Raw genomic sequence first — 14,294 nt, 5'->3', positions numbered from 1 at the left:
CACCACACACCGGGGTTTAGTTTCCAAAATGGTGTCACTAGTGGGGGGTTTCCAATGTTTAGGCACATCAAGGGCTCTCCAAACGCGATATGACATCCGCAGACCATTCCATCAAAGTCTGCGTTCCAAACCTCCACTCCTTTTCTGAGCTCTGCCATGCCCCTAAACAGTAGTTTTCCTCCACATATGGAGTATATGCGTACGCAGGAGAAATTGTACAACAAATTTTAGGTTCCAATTTCTCCTGTTACCCTTGTAAAAATTAAAAAATTGGTGCTAAAAGAACATTTTTGCGGGAAATATGTGAAATTTTTATTTTCACGGCTCAATGTTGTAAACTTCTGTGAAGCACCTGGGGGTTCACCACACATCTAAATAAGTTCCCTGAGGGGTCTAGTTTCCAAAATGGTGTCATTTGTGGAGAGTTTCAACTGTTTAGGCACATCGCGGGTTCTCCAAATGCAGCATGGCATCCACTAATTATTCCAGCAAATTTTGCATTCAAAAAGTCAAATGTTGCTTCTTCCCTTCCAACCCCTGCTGTGCACCGAAACAGTAGTTTTCCTCCAAATATTGGGTATCTGCGTACTCAGGAGAAATTGCGCAACAAATTGTACAGTGCAATTTCAACTTTTAACCTTATGAAAATGCAAAATTTGGGGCTGAAAAACATTTTTTGCAGGAAATATGTGAAATTTTTATTTTCACGACTCAATGTTGTAAACTTTTGTGAAGCACCTGGGGGTTCAAGGTGCTCATCACACATCTAGATAAGTTCCCTGAGGGGTCTAGTTTCCAAAATGGTGTCACTTGTGGGGAGATTCCACTGTTTTGGCACATCAGGGGCTCTCCAAACGCAACACCGCGTCCGCTAATTATTCCAGAAAATTTTGCATTCAAAAAGTCAAATGGTTCTCCTTCCCTTCAAGCCCTACTGTGCACCCAGTGGTTTTCATCCACATATCAGGTATCGGCATGCTCAGGAAAAATTGCACAACAAATTTTGGGGTCCATTTTTCCTGGTACCCTTGCGAAAATAAAAAAATTTGGGTCTAAAGTAACATTTTTGTGAAAAAAAGTTAAATGTTCATTTTTTTCTTCAATATTCCAAAAATTCCTGTGAAGCACCTGAAGGGTTAATAAACTTCATGAATAGTGTCACTTTTGGGTATTTTCTGTCATATGGACCCCTCAAAGCCACTTCAAATGTGATGTGGTATTTTAAAAAATGTTTTTGTAAATGTTGGAAAATTGAGAAATCGCTGGTCAAATTTTAACCCTTATAACGTCCTAACAAAAAAAAAATGTAGTTTAAAAAATTGTGCTGATGTAAAGTAGACATGTGGGAAATGTTATTTATTAACTATTTTGTGTGACATGACTTTCTGATTTAAGGGCATAAAAATTCAAAGTTTGAAAATTGCTAAATTTTCCAAATTTTTGCCAAAATTTCCATTTTTTTCACAAATAAACACAAGTCATATCAAAGAAATGTTACCACTATTATGAAGTACAATATGTCATGAGAAAAGAATCTTAGAATCAGTGGGATCCGTTGAAGGGTTCCAGAGTTATTAGCTCATAAACTTACACTGGTCAGAATTGTAAAAATTGGCCTGGTCATTAACGTGCAATCAGCCTTGGGATGGGGAAGGGGTTCAAGTAATACTCTTAGCAATCCCCGTTAACCCCCAATTCCAGTGCCTAGCCATTCCATGTTTCTTGGTCCAGTCCTTTAAGCAGTGGAAATATCTGCTCATCCAGTCACTAGCCACAGTGTTGACCCATCTTATCCAGTGATCGGCTAAGGTTAATTTCTGGAAACAGGAACTGGGAAACTGCAGGGGATCACTGAGGGTATTTTTTTTTATTATTGATATTGCAAACTGCGCTGTAGTGCAATCATAAAGGTCTCTATAACATAACAATGATGAATTGCCAAAATACTCTTCCTACCCACAGTGGGTACGTAAAGTATTCAGACCCCTTTAATTTATTCACTCTTTGTTTCATTGCAGCCATTTGGTAAATTCTAAAAAGTTCAAGTTATAAGACATCAGAGCTCACAGTGCATGTCAGACCAAATGAGAATCATGAGCTCAAAGGAACTGCCCAAGGAGCTCAGCGACAGAATTATGGCAAAGCACAGATCTGGCCAAGGTTACAAAAGAATTTCTGCATTACTCAAGGTTCCTAAGAGCACAGTGACCTCCATCATCCTTAAATGGAAGAAGTTTGGGACCACCAGAAGTCTTACTAGACCTGGCTGTCCAGCCAAATTGAGGAATCATGGGAGAAAAACCTTGGTAAGAGAGGTAAAGAAGACCCCCAAAATCACTGTGGCTGAGCTCCAGAGATGCAGTAGGGAGATGGGAGAAAGTTCCATGAGGTCAACAATCACTGAAGCCCTCCACCAGTCGGGCCTTTATGGCAGAGTGGCCCAACGGAAGCCTCTCCTCAGTGCAAGACATATGAAAGCCCGCATAGAGTTTGCTCAAAAACACATGAAGGACTCCCAGACTTTGAGAAATAAGATTCTCTGCTCTGATGAGATGAAGATAGAACTTTTTGGTGATAATTCTAAGCGGTATGTGTGGAGAAAACCAGGCACTGCTCATCATCTTCCCAATACAATCCCAACGGCGAAACATGGTGGTGGCAGAATCATGTTATGGGGGTGTTTTTCAGCTGCAGGGACAAGACGACTGGTTGCAATTGAAGGAAACATGAATGCGGCCAAGTATAGAGATACCCTGGATGAAAACCTCTTCCAGAGTGCTCTGGACCTCAGACTTGGCCGAAGGTTCACCTTCCAACAAGACAATGACCCTAAGCACACAGCTAAAATAACAAAGGAGTGGCTTCAAAACAACTCTGTGACCATTCTTGACTGGCCCAGCCAGAGCCCTGACCTAAACCCAATTGAGCATCTCTGAAGAGACCTGAAAATGGCTGTACACCAATGTTCACCATCCAACCTGACGGAACTGGAGAGGATCTGTAAGGAAGAATGGCAGAGGATCCAGGTGTGAAAAACTTGTTGCATCATTCCCAAGAAGACTCGTGGCTGTACTAGCTCAAAAGGGTGCTTCTACTCTACTATACTGAGCAAAGGGTCTGAATACTTATGACCATGTGATATTTCAGTTTTTCTTTTTTAATAAATTTGCAAAAATGTCTACATTTCTGTTTTTTTTCAGTCAAGATGGGGTGCAGAGTGTACTTTAATGAGACAAAAAAATGAAGTTTTTAGAATTTACCAAATGGCTGCAATGAAACAAAGAGTGAAAAGTTTAAAGGAGTCTGAATACTTTCCGTACCCAATGTATATGAATGGTAGTCCAGTATTCGGAGTAATGTGCCCACTGGATACAATGTTGCAAAAAGACTTTGACTCGCCGAGCATTCATCGTGAGAGACGCTTCAGAACTCACACATGCTGAGAAAGGAATAGCACTGACAGATGGTCTGCAGTTAATGTTCTATCCTGTATCCCTGAAAGTTTTAACTTTTTGCAACATTGTATCCAGCGGACACATTACCCTGAATACTGGACTACCATTCATATAGGTAGGAAGAATATTTTGGCAATTCATCATTGATATGTTATAGAGACCTTTATGATTGCACTACAGCGCAGCTTGCAATATCAATAATTTTACTATATTCCAACCAGGCAAGGTTATAGCATATACAGTAACTTGCCGCTAATTGCAGCAGCAGTGCATACATCAAGGTGGGAGTGCCAATATTACTGTTTTTACAACTTTTATTATTTTTTATTGTTTTTTGCATTCTAAGGTATTTAAACAATAATTTATATTTCCCTGGAAAACCCTTTGAACAAAGTGACAGTTTAGCATCAGTTTAGAAAATTCTAATTCATAAGTGACAATGAATATGGTTACAATTCCTGCAGTTGCTTTTCAAAAATGATAGCCGTGATATAATTAATAAAAGCAAATTGTCCTAATTCATCGAGACTGGAATTTTCCGGTCTTGATGAAGGGGCATAGTGGAGTCAGATGCTCCTAATTCATGAAGAGATGCAGATCTTTTCATGAATCAACAGCATCTGACAAGTGACATGCGGCTCCATGCACCACGCCAGAAATCTTACTCTAGTCCCTAACTAGAGTAAGAAGTCTTAAGTAAGAAATGCCACAGCTCATCAAGAATTGGACGAGTGTCACGGGTGTATCAGAGGTGACACACAGTCGCCCTGCAGTTGGTTGCAGGAGATCTCTACATTTGGCATTACAGACATCTTTTTAGATGAGAGTCTGTCTCTAGGACCTAGCGGCTACGTCCCTCTAGTAATTAGCTCCCTAGTCTGGGTGTATATATACCTGGTGTGTCTGAGAGGGAGGTGCCAGCGATATTCATTTCTACTTGTGAAGGCTTAGCAAGAGCAGTACTTAGTCCTCTCTGGAGCTTGAGGCCGAATTCGCATTTGTCTGGAGTTGTCTAAAGCTAAGCATTCTCCCCCTGTTTATCTACCCTTGTTGTCTATAAAGTTTAGTGGAGATCGACTAGTGCTCATCTCCTCCCATCCCTAGTCTTAGCCATACACCAGGGAAAGACAGGGTGAGGCACGCATGTGGCGATTGCTGAAGAGGCAATATAGGGACGGTAGTTGAGACAGGGTGACACTAGACCAGACTAGGAAGTCTCCACTTCCCCCTTACCCTAGTGTCTGGGCTCCCTTTCCCTCTTCCCTCTGTGTTGCACTAAGTCTTTCCCACACCTGGCGTGACAACGAGCTGTGGCATTGCGCCTCTGTCATGCCCCAACTCCACCCATTTGGGCTGAGCTGCGAGAAATTAGAGAAAAAAAATTGTGTTTTTCATCAGTGATTTTCACATATTGAAAAATAGATACTTTTTTTTTTTTTTTTTACAAATCTTCTCTTACTCTTTGTAATGTTGATTACGGGCAACACATGAATTGCACACTCATGGCATGTGCTGTCCATGATTTTCATGGACCCATAGAATTTTATGGGTAATTTTGATCCATGATACAGATGAAAAAGCGGACATGTCAATATTTTTCAGAAACACGGTCCACAAAAAACAGACAGCTCCAAAAATTATAATGGATACATGTTCTATCTGTAAAAACCACAGAGAGAACACATACATGAAAAATGAATGTCTGAATGAGGCCAAACTTTAATTTAACTGCTGCCCACTTCTATTTAAAATACCTATGTGACCACTACCTGAATAAACACCATTTTTAATTAAACAATATGAAGTATAAAAGTTTTTGGCTCAATATTAGAATGACATCTAAACTTTAATTATTGATTGTCCCGAAGGGAAAATTAGATCATGAAAAGATATTGATTTGATCAATTGTCTAATGAGTTCACAGTAGGAAAAAAATGCATTTAAACAAGTCACACTATTTGCCTATCATACAAATATCTATTAAACTTTCCTGGAAAGATATAAAGAGAAAAATAATTAGCCATTTTGGTATTTGAGAAAACAATTTTGTTTTTTACTGGACAAAAACCAAATGTTTTTCTTACTATATATGTTCAGCAGTAAAGTAATCCTGAATATCAGTAGAAAGAAAATGGAATCTATTTTTCTATGTGATAATCATCTGTAATAGGATAAGGATTTTAGAGGTGGTAGATATGTTTTTAAATAATGCTACTCCTTCATATATGGGAAGAGGTGAATACTCTCAAGCACACTAAATAAGTAATTATGCCTGAATGTAACTCACACACTTGCTCCTTACCACCAGATAATCTTCTTCTGATGTAAAGCAAATCCAAGAATTTATAACAAATGGTGGGAATTTACCTACAGAATAGTACAATGGTGGACCAAAGACTAAACCAATAGCCTGTAAAGAGGAGAAGACTTTGACAGTCGGCCTCTACTTGCCATTGACATTCTGCGCCCAGATGGGGGAGGTGGTGTAATGCTGGAGCTTTCCTCTCGTCTTCTTGACTCAGATCCTGAACCATTTCTTGAATCAGAGCTATCTGGGTCACTGGCCAGTCTGCCTTCTGAGAACCCTCTGGAGGTGGAGCTCACTTTGCGTTGTCCACTATCTGGAGAGTCACTTCGATCTTCAGCAAAGTCTTTGCAGCTACTGACTCTGCTGTATTTGCGCAGTGCTGTTGGGAGCTCTATATGGCTTGAATGAAGGCATGATTTGAGAGGATGCACTGCACTATGCCTTGTTTGATCCAAAGACTGATGGCTTTTAAGGCAGCTCTTGGACCCGAGACAACTGTTACGTTGAGATTTCCTGTTTGAATCCTCACTGCTAGATGAGAGATTCCTCTTCTGTAGGGAAGAAATGTGGGGTTCTTCTCGATGCTCTCCTGTGTTATGGTCAAGGGAAGTCTTGCTAAGAACTTGTCCATGGTATTGGTCAATATGATTACCCATTCTCTGGCGCTCTACATAACGAGACTGTCCACTCTGTTGATCTGTGTTAAGTTGGTCTACATTTCTTTTATGTTTTTCTGTAGCCATAACTTTACTATACTGATTTTGGTCACAGATCATATGTACATCTTTAAATCCAGGTGCTGGTGGAAGGTAGGCTGGCAATCCAACTGTGTCCAATTGCTGGTCAGGAAAAAATTTGTAGCCACTTGAGGACAGAGGAATAATCTTGTTTGGTGAAGAATTACTTAGCATACAAACCTGCTGCACTGAGCTCTTCTTAGACTTACAAATGCTTATTTCATCCTCTGTCACATTGGCAATGTGTTTTCCATAAAGTCCTTTTCTGATCTTCTTTATACCTAAATGAAAGATTTCTAAAATATTCAGAAATAGTGACACAGCAGCTATACTGTGCATAAATACCATAAATATAGTCTTCTCTGTTGGTCTTGAAACAAAGCAGTCTACTACATTGGGACAAGGAGAATGAGAACATTTATACAAAGGGTTAAGGTCAAATCCATACAAAAAATACTGGCCCACCATAAAGCCAACTTCCACAACTGATCTGGTTAGGATATGCAGTACGTATGTATGTAATAGTGATCCTCTAAGGGGGGCTTTGTTGACTTTCTTTTGCTCCTCTAGCTTTCTTAGCTCTTTCTCAAGTCTCCTGTGTTCATCAATAACAGTTTCCAATTCTTCCAGCTCTGCCCTGAGCTGTGCTTTTTTTCTTTGCCTCTCCTTTTCCAGAGCTCTCAGTCTGTAAAGTGCATGTCCCATATACACAAGGGATGGAGACGACACAAAGATTATTTGTAATACCCAGTAGCGAATAAGTGAGATAGGGAATGCTTGGTCATAACAAACATTCCTGCAACCTGGCTGATCTGTGTTACATATAAATTCCTCCTGTTCATCATCCCAAACGTCTTCAGCAGCCACCCCAAGCACCAACATTCGAAATATGAAAAGGATAGTGAGCCATATTTTCCCAACTATGGTTGAATGAATGTGAACTTCTTCAAGTATGCTTCCTAGCAAGTTCCAGTCACCCATTTTCACACTAGCATGCCTGTAATAACAAAAATTGCATTTCATTTGTTGAGAATGTTTTCTTTTACAGGCCATCAAATATTACAAACAATTAACAGATTTTCTGATTATCCTATTACCCTTCCATCTATCTCTTCAAAATGACATCATTCCAGTTGTGCACTTATAAACATTACTGTCTGACCTGAGCTTGTACACTTGCATGTTTATGGTGGAGTCGAGTGATATAGCTAATGTTTATTGTCGGTTTTATAAGATAGATATCAATATGTATCGGACTCCAATGTGATCATGCTAAAAAATAATACAATTACTATTGAATCATTTACTGTTTAATTAATTATTGATGTAATAGTAATTTCAGCACTCGATTGTAAGTGATGATCTGAGCAGCAACAACTGCACAAAGCTAACGTAAATGGCTGTTAGTGATCTGATTTTGTAATATTTGTGTTGTAAGTAAGAAAATATGCTCATGTTATTTTAGGAAACCTACAGTAATTTGTCAGAGAAACTCAATTATCTGTGAAATTTGAAGTATTAACCTCTATCATCCCTAATCAGTACTCATTGACAACTCTGTTCCCTACATAACACTAGATGCACTTACTAACATCAATTATTAAATAATTCCCCAAAAATTTCACTTCCTAAGAGGTATAGGGTATTAGACTGATCTATGGGCTAAATGTGGTTATGTTAGTACGATCACCTTTTCTTCATATTATCTAGTCGAGCATAAATGTGGAGGGTATACATAGTCTAAGGTTTATTTATCGAATTCAATTATTTAACCAAATGTAATATTACAGGATTTCAATACAGTCTAATGCTGTTACATGGTGTTTGAGTTCTGTGACCGCTTCCAAAATTTTCAAAATAGGCAATAAAATTGTCATTAATTATATGAATCTATAAACCAATAAATTACCATTGGAAACAAAGTATTTGGGATTCTAGATGATTGCATTTAAGAATTGCTTCTAGATCCATAGATAAGAAATCGGTGGTTGGACTGAGTAGGAGACAAAGTATCATGAAAGAGTTGATAACATTTATTTTATAAAAACAAGAGCAATGTATATATCTATAGATATATCTATAGATATATATACTGTAGATTAACGGAACGAAATATGAAATTGTACAGTAATAGTTTACATCTCCATAATCTTAGTTAATATACAAGTCGTCTCGTTACCATCCGTGACGGATGTAGACTTATTCAGTTTGCATCATATCAGACTTACCTAATGTATAGAGATAAGGCCGCACATCACTGGCACATCCTCTGTCTTGGTTGTTGCTGGCACTGATAAAATGAAGGCTCTTGTGTTAAATATAGCTGGGAGTCAACAGGGCATAATTCTGAGAAACTGCATATTGATAAACCAGAGTATAAAAACAGCAATTGATTATGTTGTCTCTGAAAAGCGCCGGTGGCAAGCATGAATTGTTGGTGTGGTGACATGTTACCCCATCCTGAGGCTTTGTTTCAACTCCTATTTTTTCGCATATTTTGTATCAGCCGTCATCTTAAAAATAAATAAAAAACTGAAATTGTTTATGCCTAACCTAAGGGACAGTTTCTTATACATTTTAGCTAGAGAACGAGATATCGCATTGTTGTGTCGTTCTTATAACGGACATGTCAATAGAAAGTAATCAATCGGGCATGTCCGATTTTATGCTTCCCTGCACCATGTGCTATTTAGAGAACAGCTGGCAGAAAGCTGTCTGGGCCACATGATTCTTCACAGGAAAATCATAGACTTATAAAAAGCAATACCAACATATCAGCAATATTCTGATGGATTAGAAGGTACAGGTGCTTTTCACAAAATTAGAATGTCATCAAAAACTTAATTTATTTCAGTTCTTCAATACAAAAAGTGAAACTCATATATTATATAGAGTCATTACAAGCAGAGTGATCTATTTCAAGTGTTTATTTCTGTTAATGTTGATGATTATGGCTTACAAAGAAAACACAAAAGTAATTATCTCAGTAAATTAGAATACTTTATAACAACAGCTTGAAAAAAAAATTTAAAATCCGAAATGTTGGCCAACTGAAATGTATATTCAGTAAATGCACTCAATACTTGGTCAGGGCTGCTTTTGCATCAATTACTGCATCAATGTGGCGTGGCATGGAGGCGATCAGCCTGTGGCACTGGAAGCCCAGGTTGCTTTGATAGCAGCCTTCAGCTCATCTGCATTGTTGGGTCTGGTGTCTCTCATCTTCCTCTTGACAATACCCCATAGATTCTCTATGGGGTTAAGGTCAGGCGAGTTTGCTCGCCATTCAAGCATAGTGATACTATTGTTTTTAAACCAGGTATTGGTACTTTTGGCAGTGTGGACAGGTGCCAAGTCCTGCTGGAGAATGACATTTCCATCTCCAAAAAGCTTGTCGGCAGAGGGAAGCATGAAGTGCTGTAAAATTTCCTGGTAGATGGCTGCGCTGACTTTGGTCTTGCTAAAACACAGTGGACCTACACCAGCAGATGACATGGCTCCCCAAACCGTCACTGATTGTGGAAACTTCACACTGGACCTCAAGCAGCTTGGATTGTGGCCTCTCTACTCTTCTTCCAGACTCTGGGACCTTGATTTCCAAAAGAAATGCAAAATGTGCTTTCATCTGAAAACAACACCTTGGACCCCACTGAGCAACAGTCCAGGTCTTTTTCTCCTTGGCCCAGGTAAGACGCTTCTGGTGTTGTCTATTGGTCATGAGTGGCTTAACACAAGGAATGCGACACTTGTAGCCCATGTCCTGGATACGTCTGTGTGTGGTGGATCTTGAAGCAATGACTCCAGCAGCAGTCCACTCCTTGTGAATCTCCCCCAAACTTTTGAATGGCCTTTTCTTAACAATCCTTTAAAGGCTGCGGTTATCCCGGTTGCTTGTGCACCTTTTTCTACCACACTTTTTCCTTCCACTTAACTTTCTATTAATATGCTTCGATACAGCACTCTGTTGCTTCCTTAGAAATGACCTTTTGTGGCTTACCCTTGTTGTGGAGTGTGTCAATGACTGCCTTCTGGACATCTGTCAAGTCAGCAGTCTTCCCCATGATTGTGGAGCCTACCGAAACAGACTAAGGGACCTTTTTAAATGCTTAGGAAGCGTTTGCAGGTGTTTTTTGTTAATTATTCTAATTTACTGAGATAATGACTTTTGTGTTTTCATTGGCTGTAAACCATAATCATCAACATTAACAGAAATAAACACTTGAAATAGATCACTCTGCTTGTAATGACTCTATATAATATGAGTTTCACCTTTTGTATCGAAGAACTGAAATAAATTAACTTTTTGATGATATTCTAATTTTGTGAGAAGCACCTGTATCTGCACCAGAGTAAAATAGGATCTCAACATTAGTGTTTGATATAGGTAACTTTAGTACAGATCTTTTGGAACAAGAAACATGGACAGTCAGTTGTCATATGTCCCTTATACAAGAGCTGATTCAGACCATTAAATGACCTCTGATCGGCTATATACCAGCTTATCGGTGGTCATTTAGAGGCCTGTTTAGACAGGCTAATGAACATTCTATGCACACAGAATGATCGCTAATACAAGTGTTCTTTGTGCACAGAATATCATGTTATCGGCAGCACATCACAGGGCAATGTGCTGCTCAGAAAGATGATTTTCATGCAAATATTGAAATTATAACACGTGATGAATGTGTTTTCCTCGTTCGTTGGTTGATTACCAGCCTATTTAGACAGTTCGATTGTTGGGAGTGAGCATTCCTATCAACGCTTGTTTGCCAATTATAGGTTCGTCTAAGGGGGGGCAAGAAAGGATTCTCAACATTTCAAATCATGGTGAAGTTGCACAGTTAGGAAGAAAAAATAAATCAGTAATATATGAAGTGCAGAAAATAAGACTCAGTTATTGTAAATGAATGACCTACAAAAAATTACCTTCTATTATAGCTTATGTCTCATCACAAAACTCCAAAAGCATCAAAAACATTGGCCAAGGTAACAATATTATTCCCACTTAGGCTGTGTGCCCACTATGCATTTTTTAAGCGTTTCCTTAGCGACAATTCTGCTGCAAAAACGCTTGGTAGAAGGTCTGCAATGTTCCCCAATGATAATCCGCATGAGCTGTGCACTTGCTGGGGAAATTTCTGCTGCGGATTATCATTGCGGAAATATCCGCAGCACTACCAATTATTTTGCGTAATCGTGGCGTTTTCGCCGCCATTGACTTGCATTGAATCGCTTAATATCCGCATGACTACATGTGCACATGCGGATATTAAGCGATTCAATGTGTGGATGGTACCCGGGTCTGGAGAAGAGGACCCGGGTACCATAGTACCTGTAATAAAAAAGAATTAAAATAAAAAATATACATTATACTCACCTTCTGATGGCCCCCGGTCTCCATAGCAATGCGTCCTGGCTCCCCGGCAGCTCGCGATGGTCTAAAAGGACCTGCCATGACGTCATTTAGTCATGTGACAGGTCACGCGACCGGTCGCGTGACCTGTCACATGACTAAATGACGTCATGGAAGGTCCTTTTACACAACCGGGAGACACTGGGAAGACCAGATGCATCGGATAAGGAGACCGGGGGCCATCAGAAAGTGAGTATAATGTTTTTTTTAATTTTTTACCATTTTTGTTCTTTTTTTTTAACTTGGTCACACTATATAAATCCATGCCGGTTGCATGGATTTATATAGTGTGACCAAGTTGTCAAGCATTTTCTAAGTGATGCTAAAATTGCTTGGAAAGCGCTTGACAACCCGCATGTCAAATCGCATAATCAAAACGCTTAACTTACGCTTGTCCCTGGCAGGAAAAACGCATGTACAATCCGCATGCGTTTTTTTCTGCCAGGGAGATGCAGAAACTCTCAGGAAAAATCTGGAGCATTTCTGCATCGTGGGCACTTATACAGTATAAATACATTTTATTAAATGCAATAATATTAAAAATGTGCGTGAATAAATACACATATAGTATATGGTTCATATTGAGGCAGTCAGATAAAAACTATACCAGTGAGGCTGTGACCACATATCAATATCAACAGTGGGGTGAAAAAGTATTTGCCCCTTTCCTGATTCCTTATTCTTTTGCATGTTTGTCACACTTAAATGTTTCAGATCACAAATCAAATTTAAATATTAGACAAAGATAACGCAAGTAAACAAAAAATGCAGTTTTCAAATGAAGGTCTTTATTATTAAAGGAAAAAGAAATTCAAACCTACAGGGCCCTGTGTGAAAAAGTTATTGCCCCCTAAACCTAATAACTGGTTGGGCCTCCCTTAGCAGCAACAACTGCAATCAAGTATTTGTGATAACTGGCAATGAGTCTTTTCCACCACTCTGGAGAAATTTTGGCCCACACATCTTTGAAAAATTGTTGTAATTCAGCCATATTGGATGGTTTCCGAGCATGAACCACCTTTTTAAGGTCATGCCACAGCATCTCAATCAGATTAAGGTCAGGACTTTGACAAGGACACTCCAAAGTCTTAATTTTTTTTCTCAAGCCATTCAGAGGTGCATTGTCCATTGTCTTGCTGCATAACCCAAGTGCGCTTCAGCTTGAGGTCACGAACAGATGGCCTGACATTCTCCTTTGGGATTTTTTGATAGACAGCAGAATTCATGGTTCCATTTACTACAGCAAGTCTTCCAGCAAAACAGCCCCAAACCATCACACTATCACCATCATATTTTACTGTTAGTATGATGTTCCTTTTCTGAAATGCTGTGTTACTTCTACGTCAGATGAAATGGGATACACCTTCCAAAAAGTTCAACTTTTTTCTCATCAGTCCACAGAGTATTCTCCCAAAAGTCTTGGCAATCATCTGTTTTCTGGTAAAACTGAGACAAGCCTTTATGTTTTGTTTTCTTAGCAGTAGTTTTCATCTTGGAACTCTGTCATGCATGCCATTTTTACCCAGTCTCTTTGTTATGGTGGAGTCATGAACACTGACCTTAACCGAGGCAAGTGAGGCCTGCAGTTCTTTCAATGTTATTGTGGGTCTTTTGTGACCTCTTGAATGAGTCATTGCTGAGTCTTGGGGTAATTTTGGTCGGCTGGCCACTCCTGGGAAGGTTCACCACTGTTCCATGTTTTTGCCATTTTTGGATAATGGCTCTCACTGTGGTTCGCTGGAGTCCCAAAGCTTTAGGAATGGCTCTATAGCCTTTTCCAGACTAATAGATCTCAATTACTTTGTTTTTCATTTGTACCTGAATTTCTTCGGATCGCAGCATGAATATTGTCTCACTTTTGAGGGTCTTTTGGTCTATTTCACTTTGTCAGGCAGGTCCTATTTAAGTGATTTCTTGATTGAGAACAGGAGTACCAGTAATCAGGCCTGTGTGTGGCTAGGGAAATTGAACTCAGCTTCCCAAAGATGTGATAAACCACAGTTAATGTATGTTTGGGGGGGGGGGGGGCATTCACACAGGGCCCCAGTAGGTTTGGATTTCTTTTTCCCTTAATAATAAAGATCTTCATTTAAAACTGCATTTTGTGTTTACTTGTGTCATCTTTGTCTAATAATTAAATTTGTATTGTGATCTGAAACATTTCATTGTGACAAACATGCAAAGAATAAGAAATCAGAAAGGGGGCAAGCACTTTTTCACACCACTGTATATTAAGAGGAAATGTACTATCTAGGACATTTCACACGTACTTGTCATTTCATTCACAGTCATGAAAGTAGTTGTTCACCAATTACCATAAAAAAACTGAATTATCATTGGAAAAACCTGGTGCAGTCAACCTGTAGTATCTGTGGTATACC

General features: G+C 39.2%; 1 protein-coding gene across 1 annotated transcript; it reads right to left on the bottom strand.

The window, feature by feature from the left end:
- Positions 1–5,852: 5,852 nt before the first annotated feature.
- GJA10 (gap junction protein alpha 10) lies at positions 5,853–7,481 on the bottom strand. Its single transcript, XM_073673168.1, has one exon. It carries the CDS (start codon positions 7,479–7,481, stop codon positions 5,853–5,855), a length of 1,629 nt encoding a protein of 542 aa, XP_073529269.1.
- Positions 7,482–14,294: the final 6,813 nt, after the last annotated feature.

This window comes from Phyllobates terribilis, unplaced genomic scaffold, assembly GCF_046119375.1.
Source record: "Phyllobates terribilis strain yellow unplaced genomic scaffold, ASM4611937v1 Scaffold_3__8_contigs__length_932513732, whole genome shotgun sequence".
NCBI classification, from domain to species: Eukaryota; Metazoa; Chordata; class Amphibia; order Anura; family Dendrobatidae; genus Phyllobates; species Phyllobates terribilis.
This window is presented reverse-complemented; position numbering and strand designations above follow the sequence as displayed.